We start from the raw sequence: 17,569 nt of genomic DNA, 5'->3' as shown, positions 1-17,569 counted from the left end.
CAACGGCTGCGATGCTGGCTCCAGGGATCAACCAAAGTGCGGCCTCCCCAGCGCATCAGCATGACAACCGTCTGGATTGAGCTAAGTAGGGTACATCTCTGGGGTTTTCAAGTGGGCACCTTCCATCCTCAGTGTTTCGTCGACTAGCCCACGACACCTCAAGAGGGCTCGACGGTGATTCTGGCGTCCCAGCATCACCCCCCTCCGTCCCCCACTCAACTCAGCCCAGCTTACTTACCTGTCCCCAGCCAGAATCTTTCCGTCTCAACCACAGCCAGTTGCTGCTCCTCTCTGCTGCTTCAGATAAGTTCTTCACTGTGCGACGCAACTCTTGGCCACTGAATCCGACGTCTCTGAGAAACCGGGTTGTAGAATGTGCCACAAATCCTCGACAACCCACTTCCACTGGGTAAACCCGAACTCTCCATCCTCGCTGTTCCGCTTCAGTGGCTAGTTGAGCATACCGCAGTTTCTTCCTCTCATACGCCTCATCTACAGCGTCCTCCCATGGCACTGTTAACTCTACCAGGTGAACAAGGCGTGCTGATCCAGACCACAAGACAATATCTGGTCGAAGGTTAGTGGTGGCAATCTCAGGTGGAAAAATAAGCCGTTGACCAACATCTGCCAGCATATTCCAGTCTCTAGCAGCTTCCAGTTGTCCTGGGCGAGGATTGGTTTTAACACCTTTTCTTGGTGGTTGCTCTCCTGGGCGGAGGAATGTTACAATGTTACAGAACATGAGTGCTAGTAATTCATAATAAATAAATAAAAGCAACAATGATTTTAACAAAGTGATTTTATTTAAAATTGCATAATTATTACCAATAAAATATAACGGCCAAATTAAACTAAAGATGCTTCTAAAACTACTGCACTACAATGACTGCAGTCACTGCAGAAATAATAAAATCACACAGAACATGCGTAATAGGGTACAGTATTAAAAAAGTAAGACGTTGAAACCAAGGAAAGTGTAGGCAACGCTGCCCTTCAAAAATATTTCAAATTAGCAAAAACAGAGTCCAGTCTGCTGTTCTACTTTGACTTGTATCAAGACGAAACATGCAGGGTCTTGGAGGAGTCAGTATATGGGATTCAGAATCCCAAAGATGGGTGCAGCTTGAAAATAAAGAAATAATCGAATTACAAGAGAATGACTGATGAATGGTAAGTGACTGCAACATCAAAGCATTCCAGATCACCCAGCAACAGGGGTTTGAAGATCAGAGAGAGGCCAAGAAGTCTCCAGAACAAGAGAGCATACTGCTAGAAGAAAGGGTTTTACCGGTATTATATATTTAAAACTAGTTTAAGCTTTGTGTACACATACACCGAGAGAAGAGAGGAAATAGAGAATAACACGGTTCGATTTAGTTTTTAAGGTGCTTCCAGCCAGTCTTTATAGAAGTGATCTAACTTTTGAATAAGTTTCCTTTTTTTCTGGCAATACACTTAATGTGCACTAGATGGTGCTGGAGCTTACTGATTTGAAGACACCTCAGCTGATCAAGCCAACATTCCTCTGTGGAAGGCAGTTTGAACTGGAGGAGCTTCTAGACTCAGTCAAAGTACCTCAACACTTTAAATGTTTTATTTTGTATTTATTATTTAAAAAAAAACTAGAGCTATGGCCAAAGGTTTTGCATCCCCCTATATCGATGGAACTAATTTTGCTTCATAAAGTCGAATGAAACCTGCCGAGTAACGTTACATTAACATTGAATTACACACTGCTTTGTAGTTTTCCATGTTCCATGAAAAATGTGACATTTCTAAATCTAAACATGAAAACCTGGCTTCCAGTAGACACTTGCAATACCGTTTTGTAGTTTCTTTGATTAAATTATGTTAAATAAAATATCTAAATGATGTTCATTTCCCTGTACCCTGAAGGATAGACATCAGACAAAAGGGGCAGTAAACAAACTGGTTGGTCAATAAGGCCTGCATGTTTTTTTAATGAGTGTTTTTTGAAGCGTGTTTCATAACACCGTCAGGTGAACGGGTGCTTTGAAGAATGCGAAGCACTGATAAACCCTCTCAAACCCACCGACACACTCCTGGGAACAGCGCTCTGAAACCTGCTTCCAGGAGACCTAGTTTGAGGCAGCTTTGCTGTATCAAACCCCAAGTCTCCCCTGGTGTGCCGTGCAGTGGCCTGAAACCCCATCAGCTGCTCCCCAGTGCCTCGCTGAGCCAGAAGACACCAGCAGAGGTGAAATAACCCAGGAAGTGAAAGAGTAACAGACTTCATGAGTGTAAGGCAAGCAAGCTGAGCTAACCCAATGCATTACCAGATATTGAGTAAAAAAAAAAAAAAAAAAAAAAGACGTTTGCTATGAAACGTGTTTCTCTCAAAACTGCAATCGAAATGCATGACAATGGCATTATTTTGTAGCTATAATTTCAAAAGATCATAAAGGAATTGTGAAAAATACAAACTATACATTATTTTGCCAATTGCAATTTTAATAAATGAACAGCGCCTTTAAAAAAAAAAGCCACATTGGTAACAAATCTGAACAAACATCAAGTTACCTATAAAAATCAACTTGCATTGACCAATCACAAAATCTTGAGAATGTCAACATTTGCTCAAACCTTTCTTGCAAGCTAACAATTTTGCAGATCTTTCTTGTACCATCAATATTTTAAAATGTTTACAGTTTATTTTATTATTTCCTGAAATTAACACTTATAGACCAAGCCCATACAGTATAGGTCTTTATTAAAGTAATATATTTTTTTATATATCCATTTTTTTTTTTTTTTTTTTTACCAGTGTGAAACTATTAAACAAGCATCACTGCCTTGTATTTGTGTATTGCCCTAATCAGGGGTGTATTATTTCTATTCATAGTAATCTAGTGCATAACATATAATGCCTTATTGAAAGAAACAGTATTTTCTTCATCAACAATACTGACCAAAACGTGTCCCCAAATAATTGCATCAATGGACATGTTCTTTTTGCAGCCCCTCAGCAACTTGGACCCATTTAAAGCCTGCTTTAGTATCAACTCAATCCTCATTTTGACCAAAATCCATTTTATAACAAATCTAAACTTGTTTTTTTCTTTATGAAACACCATTTCTGTACAACAAACTGCAGTTTGACAATTTCACAGTAAAAAAAAAAAAAAAAAAAAAGTTATATTCAAATCATGATCATTGCTAGGTTAAATAACTTTTCTAAAAACAACTACAAAACAGGAATACGTAAATTGACTTGATTAAGCCGTCAATCATTTATAGCGGTCGCAGCATTAAACAAAACACAAGTGGATCCCTCAAAAGGTGTCGTAAAGTGCCCTAAATTACCTTGCTGATTGAAGTTTTAAAAAAATATAGCTCACACGTGCGCTACAGTATTCACATTAAATCTGCGCGTGTGCGTTGCTGCACAGAGTGTACGGTGCTGCCCACACTGCACTCTGCCTCATATAGAAAGGATTGTCATATAAATGGCTTAAGAAATGCCTGTGAAAGTGTGCCTAAAATGAGACGAGGGCTAATCAAAGCTTTAAAATCCTCCTTCTTTCCTCTTGATAGTATTGGCAAAATCCCCGCCCCCTTATATAATGCCAATCGGATTTTGGTTCTTTAAAGGCTTTTTTCAGGCCATGTGGATTTTTCACGTCCTGTGGTGTAGATCACATAGTCCAATTGCTGCCAGACCATTGGATTAAACCTGACCTACGACATAGGAAGTTCCGGAAAGCTACACTAATCTTGTTTTGTGCATATCTTGCATAAAAGTAAAAACAAACCAGTTAAAGGGGGCCCGTGATCATGCTGCCAGTTATATAGAGGTAAAAATGGATTGTAGAAGTCTTGGTTAGCGATCCTTTAAATGACTGACTCAACAAAACATCAGGTAAGCTCTTTAAAAAGTATCAGAAGTCTTTGGTTAAAACAAAATAAATAAAACAAAAAACAGAATTTGATCACCCAAACAAAGTTAACAAACTCTGGCATATTATACATACAAATTCAATGACTGGTAAATGTGCAGTAAGCAGTTGCCCACTAGATGTCACCCTTGGGGTGTAACAAACCAAGCCCTTGACAGAAAAGTCTCCATCCTACAGCATGTCTGCGGATCAGTGCCAGTGCTTCATTGTGAATCAGTACCAATCAGCAACTCGTCATACAGTACTAATTGAAAGATGTGCAATATGAAGACAAGATAGACAGTGGCTTGCATGTGATCAGCAGCTTCAGAGTTTAAAGGAGGGGGTTGTAATTGAAACAGTGCTTCCTAGGCAGGAAATAAGGTGAAAACTGTGATGAATATACATGCATGTCTGTGATGAAAACAAGTATTTACAACTGTTCAAACTGCTGGAGATCACAGTCCTGTGTTCACAGCTTGTACAAGTGAGATTAAGGCTTCAAGCTTTCCACTATAAAAAAAAAAAAAAAAAAAAAACACAACGGATTGTGATTTTAGAATCGACTGCATGGAACTTCCTGCGATTGTGCATCAATGTAAATATGAAGTTGGACTTGTTAGTTAATCAAAATCATCGGGCTTCATCATATATACTGTGCAGCCCAATGGGTCTCTGCCTGTCAGGCCGTGTTTCACTCCTGAGTTTAAGACCCTTACTTAAAATAATCTTACTGTAGAGAGAAAGTGTCAGAGCGAACTGGTTTCTAACCTACCCGATTTCACAAATAGTAAAGCAAATGTTTCAAATTGCAGTAGCAGGCACATTGCCTTTGCTCACTGCCTAATCCCAGATCACCCTTACTTTTTCCATTCCTTCTTCTCCCTAACCAGCTTCCCTCAGACCAGCTCCCCTCACCTGCTCCAACCCCCCAACTCCCCATCTTACACATTCTTCCTCCTCCTCATCTCGTCACACACTCTTACCCATCTCTGATCCTTCCTATCAACATCTCTCCAATACTGCCCTTACTGGAACGCACTGACACTCATCTCTGACACCATCATTCCAACTGGAAAATCCCATAGTTCCCAATGCGTCCAGTGAACTTGCTTCGTGATACAGTTTTTATACTCTTCTTAGCTAAACCAGTAAAAAAAAAAAAAAAATACCTATACATTCTTTTCTCCACTCCTGCCTTATAAATTAAAAGTAACAAGATTTTTTTACAGTTCACAATATCATATACAATAAAATACAAATAACATAAAATAAAAGTGACTTTCAGATTCACAGAGGTAACTTAAAAATGCCCAGACAGGCAGGCAGGCAGGCAGGCAGGCAGAGTGCTGGATGATGAGTAACATCAACACGCTTGCAGCCGTCAATAAATATTTGAAGTGTGCCAGCTGTTAAATGCGACCCTGTGCTCGGATCCGAAGTTCCAGTTCTCATGGTAGCCCGTGCACCAAATAAAAGCACTCCATTGATTTTTCTAAAGCAGGCAGTCTTGCAGTCACACGCAGGCCCTGCTAAATGCATGCCATTGTGGCCCCCGGGCTGTTTGGCTCCCCTAGCCTGGCTTGCTCTGTTCTTGCAGTGCCTCCTCCAGTTTCTTCCTGTAGGTGGCATAGCGCCTCATCAGGGAGCTCAAGTGGTCCGATTCCTCTTTGTCCAGAATCCGCACGAAGTTCTGGAGCTCTGGAACAGAAAAGGCGTCCCACTGCGGGTGGGAGAGTGCATGTTAGAAAGACAGTAGGAGCTCATGAAGTGTGCAGGCAAGGCATTCCAGCTTATGTTGCAAGGCTCATGTCCAAAGCAGCTATCTAAAGAGTCAACACACACACAATTATTCCAGAATACAGGACAACATTAAAATTACTAAGAGAGTCGTGCCAAAGCATGTGTGTATCCAAGTACTGCTGCTCTATTCAGCACCAAGCAACTTTACAGAAAGTGTCATACTGAAAACGAAATAAAAATGGCTTTAGGATGTAGATTTTTGTTTTACCAGCAGTTTACTAGTCTGCTGTTTTGAATGGAGCTGTCTTTAATTTACTACTAGTGTGTTGTTTTCTTCCTGGACCCCAGCTGAAGACTTAAGTCTAACCTACATCTCTGTAAAAAGGAAAGACATACAGGTCACAAGTCTGACTTAGGGGGTTCGAGCCTGGGTCGAAGGAAAGTGTGCCTTTATTCTTTCTTTGAGGTTATAATGTGATAGGAGTTATCATTTTATGGTTTTATTTTTGCCCTTTCCAGGTTAAAGAGCCAGATTACACACACGTTTGTTTATACGGTACTTGAGGACTTTGGACTCCCATAATCGTGTTGATTTTCTATTCTGAACTAGAGGGGCCTCTGGAATCAACACAATAGGCTAAAGTAAATAACATAATGATTTTTATGTTAAATAAGCGTTTAAAACATTACATCCTGTGGCATCCGGTTACCTACAGCTTTGGCCAAAAGTTTAGCATCAACTATAATTTTAGGACTGAGGCCATTGACAATTCGTATATAGAAAAACTAAAGTGGTAAGTAATTCAATACATTAACATAACACTATTTCAGCAGGTTTCATTCGACTTTTGGCCATAGTTGTATACCCAGCTATCAGATAAAGATTTCACAATATAACTAAAGGGATTGTCAGGTGTAGAATTGGTGTTTTTACATACATAATAAGAGGAGGAAGCAGCTAAAACCGCAAGTTTTATCATGATAAGAGCAGGAAATAAACAGGGCGTTTGAAATGTAACTGGTTACCGGGGGGGTCGATTGAGAGATTAAGACAAATGGGATATCGTTGAAGAGTTCAGCATCACGAGGTACACAAGGAAAGACATGTTGAGTCAGAGTCGCCTGTACAAGAAACAGTGCTGCTGTGTGTATAAATATCTGCGGATGTTACGCACTGATAATAATGGTGCAGTGTCTTACCTCTCCTGTCTGCTGCTCGCGCAGGACAAAGCTCAGCGTGTCTGTGTTGGGCCCCGCCAGCAACCGCAGATACAGAGGGTGCTCCCCGTCCGACAACTTACACACATACACTGAAAAAGAAAAAGAACAACTGCTAGAAAAACCAATGAAATATTCAGCAATCAGGAGCGAAAATTAAACCAGGTGCCCCTGCCAGAGTCCAGTAGAACGCGTTCAATTCAGTTAATACAGTGGTTCTGCAAAGGTTGCCCAGGAAACTAGAAACTATTTTACTGTTGTAGCGAGGGACAGGTCAGATACTTACTGCTCAATAAACACTGTCACCGCAGTACAGCTTTCTTGCAATTAGCCTTTTGCTCAGTTTTCTATAGGGGACACCCAGGGATGGCAATAAGACTCCCATGGCATAGCAGTTTGATCCATTCCTGGTTTCACTACGAGTCTAATAAGACACACCTGAGTTTCTCATCAAGCACATATTAAAACCTGGAATGGGTGAAACTGTTGTGCAACAGGAGTCTTATTCCCATCCCTGCAATGCACTAAAGCATGCAGAACCGCTGTCTGGAAGAGTCACGCTGTTGCTAAAGACACTCCTTGTTTGAAATACCAAGCCGCTGAGATTCAGTGCTCTGTCAAAAGATATAAACTTAACAGGACTGTTTTGTCTATCGAGTTTGATATACACCCCCCAAAGCGCATACATTTTTCCATATTTAAAAACGTCGGTTTGAGGCAAACAGAGCTTCACTTGTTTCAAGGAAAAAATCTAATTAAAACATTACACAGTCAGCTAGTATCCTCTACTGAAGTGTAAGAAAAATCCTCAGGATGGAAAACCTGTATTAATCCAAGTAGAATAAATAGAAAACATAATGGTTCTGTGTGGTTAAATGCAAACAATAAATATTATTGTTTGCATATCATCATCATCATCATCATCATTATTATTAATTATTGAGGACTAACTTCTTACATCACTCACAGATTATTGTTGTGTTAACCACATTTGTGAACCATCATCCATCTAACAAAAATATCCTAAACAGAATAAATGGACAACTTTTTTGCAATAAGCCTTTTGCTCAGTTTTCTATAGGGGACACCCAGGGATGGCAATAAGACGCCCATGGCATAGCAGTTTGATCCATTCCTGGTTTCACTATGAGTCTAATAAGACTCACCTGAGCTTGTTACCTATACACTGCAGCTAATCAAACTCATTTTATAACCTGGAACAGGTGAAACTGCTATGAAATAGGGCTCTATTCTAAATAGTTTTTAAATTTAAGTCCCAGAAAACAAATATGTTTGCGAACCTCCGAGTTAATACACTGGTTAATAAATGTTTACAATCTTATTAACTACAGTACAAGATGGTCGGCAAACCTAAAAGAAACAGTACTGTAACTTGTATTAGAATAGCAAAACGATTGGTTGAAATCAAAAAAGATGAAACATCAAGTCTTCTGAATCATTTCCAAGGCTGTCCTGGAAGACTGTTGTTTTTGTAATTTGAGCTTCCCAAGTGCGCACACACACACTTTCAGATGCGTCGCTGCTATTGTAATTGAAGACAAATCCCCAAATGGTTAACACCCTTCACAGATCAAGCTGACGTTTCACTGCAGGGCCTCCTCTTAGAGATGTCTTCACAGGGTCACACTGCAACAAGACAAATCGGATCAAATGCCTCCGATTGCATTACTGGTCTCGCGCTCGCTTGCTGTGAAGTCAGAGGAGCTCTTTCAAGTGCTCTGCTGGCACCAGAGCAACACGAGTGCTTTAGCTCACCATCAATCACTGAAAAGACAAGCGCATGTGACCGTGAACAATGTGTCAATGTGCTCTAAACCAGTCTAGACAGCAACTGAACCACGAACTGGGGAAATAAAAAGGAGGACGCAAGTCAACTGGAGTTTAAGCATGACGTATTTCAAACCTCCGATTTCATTCCTCAAGTCTATTCTGTGCAGTTTCTGAATCAGTGTGTGCCAGGGCGTGAAGTATGCCCACACGTTTTCTAAACACGCCTGGACTGTGATGTGTAAATCTAGTGTCTTTATTTTTTTGGACGTGGGTGCAGCTGCTGACGAGTAAGTAAATCAAGCCATCAGTAGTATACTCAGCACTGGGTAATCCAACACACTCTGCTGTCCATTAACAGGGGGGGTTTACTGTACAGTCTACAGTAAGGTGCTGATTTCATAGCCAGTCTCAATTAGCCTGCCAAACATCCCAGCTAATTTACTATTAAATCTAATAAATCTCTAAAGTTTTTTTTTTTTTTTTTTTAAATAAAATATACTGGATTGAATGTAGAGGTTCTCCATTTTAATGAAATGAATCAATCTTTTTAAAACCTCACTCACAATTGGCCAAGGTACTTCCCACCCGTGGATGGCTATACCACCTTACCACCTTCTTAACATGGCATTACATTATTAAAGAAAGAGAACTCTTAAAACAAAAGAGAACTGGTTTTGTACTGAAGTGCAGTGAACAGTACTGCACAGACAGATACTGTACTTCCCAGTCTCTCTCAGTCAAAACACACACAGCAATAAACTGCAGGGTTGTAAATTTAAACTGGTGTTTTACTTTCAGAAAATAGGAGTTAATAAAATACTGGAGGAAACACTTTGAAAATATGGCCCAAGCTAATCTAAAGGTGGCAACCATCGAGGTATTACAACTACGTTATTTCAAACAGAATGTGTCTAAATTACCTTGTGCAAGGCTGTGGTGTTTTTTTTACTTTATGGTGGGTTGTTTACTACACACTCTGTATTTGTAACTGGTCAAAGAAAGCCCATAATAAATTCAATTAACCGTACAAACCCCTTTAGTAACAGCGATACCTATTGCAATGAGAGAACATGTTGCACTAATAAGGGTATCAGTTATGAACCCAATGATCTCAAACAAACAGTCTGCCTGGATAAACACTTGAAACCACCCTCTAATACACTCACGCACACAGATTCTTCTCAGGCATGCCAGCTATTCTATCCTGCAAGCGGGGCTACTGAAACCTACCTGCCCTTTGTGCTCCCTCGAACTCATCTGAACAGGCACTAAGCCTTTGAGTGCCTTCAGCTTGCCTGTGCAGTTATGCCGATAGTGTGCAGCTTAGCATTCAAAACTGTTTTATTTTTTTTCCTGCCTACCATGTTTTCAAGCAACAAGCCATCATTTAATTACATAGACACTGTCTCACCAGTCACTAGGAGTTAACCACCATCTTTCAAGTTGGTGAATATTTTAAAAACCTACCGTTTCTGCCTCAAACTGTTGCAAATTTCTTTTTAAAAATATCAAAGCAACTGTTTTTATTCACACACCCTGGGCCAATAATCAACTGGGAGATTGCTCCATAAGCAATTGCGTGACATTTTCTCTGCTTCAACAACACAGACATCCGGAGCTGTTAAACCTGCATTAAATCTACCTCCTTCTGAAGCTTCATACAGATCCTGAAATCCCTGTGGTGCAGAGGTAGAGGGAAATCGGAACCCCAGGGTTCTGCCATTCCAGTGGTGGTTTAGAGAAGTAAATAAAGGGTCTGCCTGTGATGTGTTATAGTAACCCTGATTAGCCTGGTATGTAACCATTTTAAAACAGCAAGTGGGCTACTCATCTGTCACAGAGTCTGTGGTAAAGGGATTCCCACAGAGACTGCCAGTGGTTGCTCTTGGGTTAGTGCTGACCTGCCCACTGAGTGCCACACTTCCCTGTCTGTCCGCTCAGCTTTTCCTCAACCAGTCCCTCCCTGCAATTCACAGCTGCATCTCTGGACAGGCCAGTTTCAAATTCACGCCCAATCTGCACATCCCAGGGATGTCTCTCTATAATCCCTTGTAAAGAGTCTACATATCTGTGAGTAGAACAGTGTTCGTTTGCAAAGCTAGATACTTGTGCACTAGCTTGAGCCATATAGATGTAGGTGTGTGATAGATTTGATCATGCACATGTCATTATAGATGTAGTGTGCAGTTTGTAACCTCATTCGTTACTGTCATTGGCTAGACACATACTTGACACCATTTCAATCTTCTTGTTCATAAAATGGAAGGGTTTCACTACAAATTAGACAAAGAAGGAGGTGCGATCCCTTTTATTGAACAAATTAAACAATAATTAAATCACAAGCTTTCAAGACCTCAAAATGTCTCTTCTTCAGGTGAAAGTAGGAAATAGAGATTGATGTTCACATTATAAAAATGTTCACACATTATAAACACCAATCTATCTTTCCTACTTTCACCTAGAGACCTTTGAGGTCATGAAAGCTTGTGATTAATTATTGTTTAGTTAGTCCAAGAAAAGGCATCACATCTCCTTCTCTTCGTCTATCATCTCTGGACTGATACGGCTACCACTTCATCTATCAACGACTACAAATATTAAAATACAGGACAGAACTTAAGACGCCCAGAATACAAGACAAGCTCATAGGTTGTCAGGTTATATTAAGGAACTCACCCCAGTCCTGCACCCAATCGTGGGCTAGTGTGAGTTTCTGACACTATGGGCTGGTTTCATGCACCCTCATTAGCACTAATCTTGGACTATCTTACCCAATTTATCATTACTGGTTATCGGGGTCTGTGAAACCAGCCATTTATGTTGGTACTATTACCATGCGGATTCTTCTGCCAAATATTTGGGGGGGTTCTCAAGCCAGATTTCAAGCCCCATGCTACAAAAATGAGTTATCAATGTATAGATCAAAAGCAGGCATAATAACAGCGTGGCATTACTGCGTCCGGTCTTGTTCCCCTGAGCATGCTGAACGTAGTCGCTTCTTACCTTGGTCTTCCCTGCAGATGCGCTTGTACAATGCAAACTTGGCAGGGTTGTCCACCACCATGAACTTGCTGAGCAGCGCCTCGATGACCTCCCTCGCGGTGTTGCTGCTGCTGATGTGTAGGGTGTTGATGGAGCCCTTGGGCAGATAGAAGGCATCCTCGCTGCTCTGGGCTGAGCCCCCCGGGCCACGCACTGTGATGGGCCGCCGCAGCTCCATCTGGACTTTAATGAAACCTGTGTAGGAGCCAACAGGATTCTTCAGGGGGAAGAAAAAAAAAAAGACGAGGATTCAGCTGAATAGCATTCTGTATGGTGGTTAAATCAAACATGCATTTTTGGAGAGGTTTTGTTTTGTGCATGTAAATTATTTTGTAATCATTGTCATGTTGAACAGCTGAAGAGCAAAAGGCATGCAAAAACAAACTAAAAGGATGGGCACTTTTGCAATGAGCCCTTTGAGAAAGCAAGAGTCTTGTCAAGCAGGAAGACACTGCAGGAGTCGGACGTCCTTCTCGTATATACTTTCACCCCTCTTTGAAACGTGTGTCAATCATAGAGGTTGCAGCTGGTGACTGATGACCTGACAGCAACCCAATTGGAGAAGGACAGTAAATGTTTAAACTTTAGGATTACTCATGTTTAAAAACACGGTGTATAAGAATATAAATTTAGAGTATTGAGTTGTATGTGGAAAAGACTGAAGGAACAGCCCTGCACTGAGCTCTGAGTTTCCAAACAACCATCAATTAAGTATATCATTTAAATTATTTAGTAGCCAGGAGTTTGAGCAGCCCATTAAACATATTGTTTCTTCCCTTATATGAACAACTAACAGTCAACCTCCAGGCGCAGGGGAGATGTATTCCAGGGGGATCAGTTCAGAGCAGATTTAGCAGGGGCCCGATTGTTCAAACTCCTGGCACCTGTTAATTTCAATAATATACCTAGAAACCCTGACTTACTACAATGCAAACATTAAGACTAACACCTTTCTGTGGCCTGATATTTCTGACAATGGACAAAACTAATTGTTTAACGTTTGGCTAATGCTTAAATGTTGACACCATTTCACCCGGCTAGTGCATATATCCCACATTTAGGGCGTAACACAGCGTTTCTCATTCAACCACACTGGTTGCCAAACATGTATATCAAATCACACAACAGCAACAAGATCACAGAAAGTTCTAGAAAATGGAAAAAAAAAATCTTAAGTGCAATCATTCAGATAGATAAATCGGAATAATGGAATTAAGAATCCCATGGCATAGCAGTCTGATCCATTCCTGGTTTCACTAGGAGTTTAATAAGACACACCTGAGTTTCTCATCAAGCACATATTAAAACCTGGAATGGGTGAAACTGCTGTGCAACAGAAGTCTTATTCCCATCCCTGCAATGCACTAAAGCATGCAGAACCGCTGTCTGGAAGAGTCACGCTGTTGCTAAAGACACTCCTTGTTTGAAATACCAAGCCGCTAAGATTCAGTGCTCTGTCAAAAGACATAAACCTAACAGGACTGTTTTGTCTATTGAGTTTGATATACACCCCCCACCCCCCAAAGCGCATACATTTTTCCATATTTAAAAAAGGTCGGTTTGAGGCAAACAGAGCTTCACTTGTTTCAAGGAAAAAATCTAATTAAAACATTACACAGTCAGCTAGTATCCTCTACTGAAGTGTAAGAAAAATCCTCAGAATGGAAAACCTGTATTAATCCAAGTAGAATAAATAGAAAACATAATGGTTCTGTGTGGTTAAATGCAAACAATAAATATTATTATTATTATTATTATTATTATTATTATTATTATTATTATTATTATTATTGAGTACTAACTTCTTACATCTCACAGATTATTTTGTGTTAACCACATTTGTGAACCATCATCCATCTAACAAAAATATCCTAAACAGAATAAATGCATGTTTTTATTCAGAATATTGGACAACTCTAGTTTGTTACAAAGTTCATTTTACAAGTACATTAGAAATGTGTGATTGAAACACGTCCATTTTACTTCAAAATAACTCAAACATCTCTACTGTGCTGCATTCAACTTTTCTAGAAACACGCACACCGATCGCAGAGCACGCAAGCACTAGCCAGGGTCATTTTCACACCGAACACAGCACACGCAGGCACTCACCAGGGTCATTTTCAGGTGGTCTGTAACCGAGGAATTGTAGAGCTCAAGCTTCTGTCGGATTTCTTCTTTGCTGAGGTGTGTGCGCAGCTCCCGCTCTTTCTCCACATCCTGAAAAAAATAAAATAAAAATAACGAGGTAAATATCAATAAACAACAAAGTACACAGCGACGGTGATCAATAATAAGAGCACAGAGTCTCACAAGAGGTACAGGCCCTCTAACCTGACTGCGCTGCCCTGTTCCACACTGCAGAAATGGCTTGGATGAAGGCTCAGCACAGCGCACCCACACCAGTGTTCTGCAGAACGGATTGCCGTGAGGAAGGTACAGACATACGCTCAGCTCCGGGGGTACTGCAGCAGGCCATCGGAGAGGATATTTTGGAACCGTGCCCCAGCCCTGCTCATCATTTTAAATGTTTTCCACCAAGTCATTTAAAGTCACGGTGCCACTACTTGATAAGTCCTACTTTTTTAGTGGCGAAAAGAAGACATTTGAAGTTCATATAATGAATGGCATACAATATATTTTGATAGGAGCTGACTAGGTAACGCACCTGCTTCTCAAGAGCGAACAATTGCTCCCACGCTTGATTGATATGCTAAATAGTTGCGGATAGTCAAACATTACTGGTTTTCAGGACCTCTGTTGAGAGACATCGAGGTGTTTAAAAATGTAAGCGTAACAGCATCTGGACGGACAGTGTCTCCATGTACCCTGGATGACACCGTCAATAACTTAAAAGAAATGTCCAATAGCAAGTTTCACCACAATCAAACAAGCACATCTCCAGATACATGAAACTCCAGAAAAATGACTTGCAGAAAGACAGCTGGACAGACTGCCTTAATATAACCGCAGATTATGATTCAAGTACAGTACATTAAACAGCTTGTACTGAAGTCAGTCCTTGGCAAGTTTCATCAATTAGACAAACTAGAAAGTATGTACAGCATATTCATTACAGACTGTAAAGAGAACTACAGGACAAGGTCTCTTCACTAAAACACTCACACATTTCTGCAGCACCATGTTACCCAAACAAAGCTCAAGCCCACGTCCTCCCCCTCAAGGGCAAATATTTCTTGACTTTGAACGAGGAGCTGCAGTGCTGCAGGAATATCGCTTATTAAAATAATGCAGCAAGTGTTCTTTCAGAAGAAGGGCGCCCACAGTGGAGTAAAGCACCCTAAAAACAGAACCACCAACAGGGTTTCTCGGCTCTGGAACTACATCATTTTCATAAGAGTCGTTTCAGAAGCAGTTTTTGCTGGACTAGTAAGCATGGCATACACTGTAATGAAGAGGAACATTCCTTTCTGAAGGTTCATTTTACAAATATCAGCTACAATATGTACTGTAGTTTCTTGTAAAAATGTTATCAGTATGATACTCATAATAATACTACCTCCCTTCAGCTAAATTTACCACTGGGGCATGCAAACAAACTGGTCTGTCGAGTAGAGTGGGCAGACGGAAGAATGCTGTAAGCAGGGATGACGTTCTGGAGTGCAGCAGGGCGTTGAAGGAATGGCTCTAGACCTGTAGACTGCATGACTCATTGAGCTCCATGTTGGTCTCTTTCAGAGTATCCCATGTAAGGTTTTTAAAAGGTTCGAAAAACGGCAATCTGTAGTCTTGGGCGAGGTCATAATGCAGTGTACTGATGTGTTTTAAAAAAACATGCAACCACAGAACTACTGAAGCGAGGTCTGAAGCTGCGCACTATTTATTCAGCTTTCTAAAGAAACCTTTTTTTGTACTCTGCGGCTCTACAGGAATTCCCTGGAAATCAGTACTGTGTTCCCCTTTATAATGCTACTGTGTAGCTGTGCTATTGATGTTCCTTCTTAGAACGAAAATGAAAGTGCTACTGGAATGGCATTCTGGGGCAAATGGGATCCACAACCATGCTGCCTTATAACCAATTCCGTGGTACAGTATACTTACCATGTTACGAAGGGGAGCACTGTCCAGGTGTCTTTTGCCTAGACTAATTCAGTATTGTGTGGTTGGGTTTAAGGCACTGCCCTCCTGTACTGTGTGTTATTCATGTTGCTGGCACGCTGTGCAGCTGCCATTGGGACAGTAACTTCTGCAAACGGAAATGTTTACACAACCCCGAGAACAAGAGATGGCTACATTTCAGATAAACAGTTTGTTTTAAACTGATTCACATGGGTATTAAAACAACAAAAATATCTCAACATGTTTTACCTGCCATTAAATTCAGACTTCCCACTAAGTAAATACTGTAAATATTAACAAACATAATAAATTCAATGACCAATGTTTCCCTTGAAGTGTTTCTCAATGTTTTCACTGTACTAGCTGAAACGTTTGTCACCGAATGTATTACATTTCTTAGTATTTCTTAATTCAGCAGTGTTTAATAGTTGTGGTTGATATGGGTACTGTACAGAATCACCAACAAACCAGAGAATGGTCTTAGTGGAACAGGACCACATTTAGAGTCTGTTGCTTGATGCAAAATGAGCTGCTAGCAACCAGAGCTGTGTTTTACTGGTTATGTTTCTCTTCAAAGCATTGCGGGAACACCCAAGAGTCTGTCTTGATATCAGATACGCTGTGCAGCCGCAGATACGTATTGGTTTGCTTTTGTTTCTTTCTGAAAACCTTCTAGATCATACTGCCCTGCAAACTTTGTGAAAAATCAAACACACACGCACCGAGAAACTCAAAACGGATGACCTCCCAGCTCTACAGTATGCGCACCGAGACCCAGAAGTTTGGAATTCCAGCACAATGAAAATGCAAACAATTTAAAAAGTGCTGCGAGTGAACGGGCTGTGCTATTGCTGCCCTTGCTAGTTAATTCTACACTACAACAGTAAACACGTACAGCTACTGGGAATACAAGTTATTTTCCCTTTCCGCCCAATATTACAATGCAGACTGCACAGTTCAAGATAAAAGTACTGACACACTACTCCGTTATGGTAAATCTAGCTGCTTTTCATAGTCTCATTGTGCAACACTAGCTTGCATTGTAGCTTTACAGCACTGCAGCTGAAGCTTTAAAAAGTAGCAATGCTTTAACTTCGTTGAACAGAGAGAAGCAGATGGTGTCAAAACTATTTGGGGTGTGAAAAACTAATTGGTCATACTAATAACTAAAAAGTAGGTGTTACATAAATCCATTGATTAACAATGTTGATTTCATAACAAGAAAAGCAGTCCTCCCTAATGCTTACAATGGTGTGCCAATCAATGACAATTAAGTTCAGCAGGGAGCAGGGATTGGAAGAATATTTTCACTTATCCGTGGTTCTGCCATTGTTCCTGCCGTAACGTAACCAAATATCTGCCGATAAATACTTCTTAAAACACACCTGCACTACTGCATCTACCAACCCACCCACCCAACTTTACTGCTTCCAAACACAAAGATCTATACACGATTTGAGGTCGAATTTGTAATCAGCAATTCTAGAGTCTCACTGGCTTTAACAAGCAATTTATCAAACACATAGTGCTTTTAAACAGAGGCTTTTAAATAATGGCACAGAAATGAAAAGCACCCAGATGACCTCTTGGCTTCAATAGCTGGGATTGGAAACAGTGTCACTCCTTATATGGTCACCCTCAAAGCTGGGTTAAAACAGCACATCGTTCGATTGCCATTTAAAAACACCACTCGGGAATACGGCAAAGCAAACAAAGACACTGTGCATGAAAAGAGGCAAATCTAGAAACGGAAGACCTCAAATATAAAAGCACATGTCCATAGTGAAGATGTTCAGTTG

General features: G+C 40.6%; 1 protein-coding gene across 2 annotated transcripts in view; it reads right to left on the bottom strand.

Moving 5' to 3' along the window:
• Window positions 1-3,131: 3,131 nt before the first annotated feature.
• The window catches only part of LOC117414668 (ras association domain-containing protein 3-like), an 82,990-nt gene continuing 68,552 nt past the window's right edge, over window positions 3,132-17,569 (bottom strand). For both annotated transcript variants that reach the window (XM_034024431.3, XM_034024432.3), the window contains 4 exons: window positions 13,803-13,910; window positions 11,652-11,907; window positions 6,840-6,949; window positions 3,132-5,619 (listed from right to left, as the gene is read on the bottom strand). In XM_034024431.3, the coding sequence (XP_033880322.3) occupies window positions 5,470-5,619; window positions 6,840-6,949; window positions 11,652-11,907; window positions 13,803-13,910 (624 nt within the window). In that variant the 3' untranslated portion in view covers window positions 3,132-5,469. The remainder of the gene's footprint in view (window positions 5,620-6,839; window positions 6,950-11,651; window positions 11,908-13,802; window positions 13,911-17,569) is intronic.

Source organism: Acipenser ruthenus, chromosome 7 (assembly GCF_902713425.1).
Source record: "Acipenser ruthenus chromosome 7, fAciRut3.2 maternal haplotype, whole genome shotgun sequence".
Classification (NCBI taxonomy): Eukaryota; Metazoa; Chordata; class Actinopteri; order Acipenseriformes; family Acipenseridae; genus Acipenser; species Acipenser ruthenus.
Note: the sequence above shows the minus strand (reverse complement) of the source record. Positions and strands in the feature narration are given on the sequence as shown.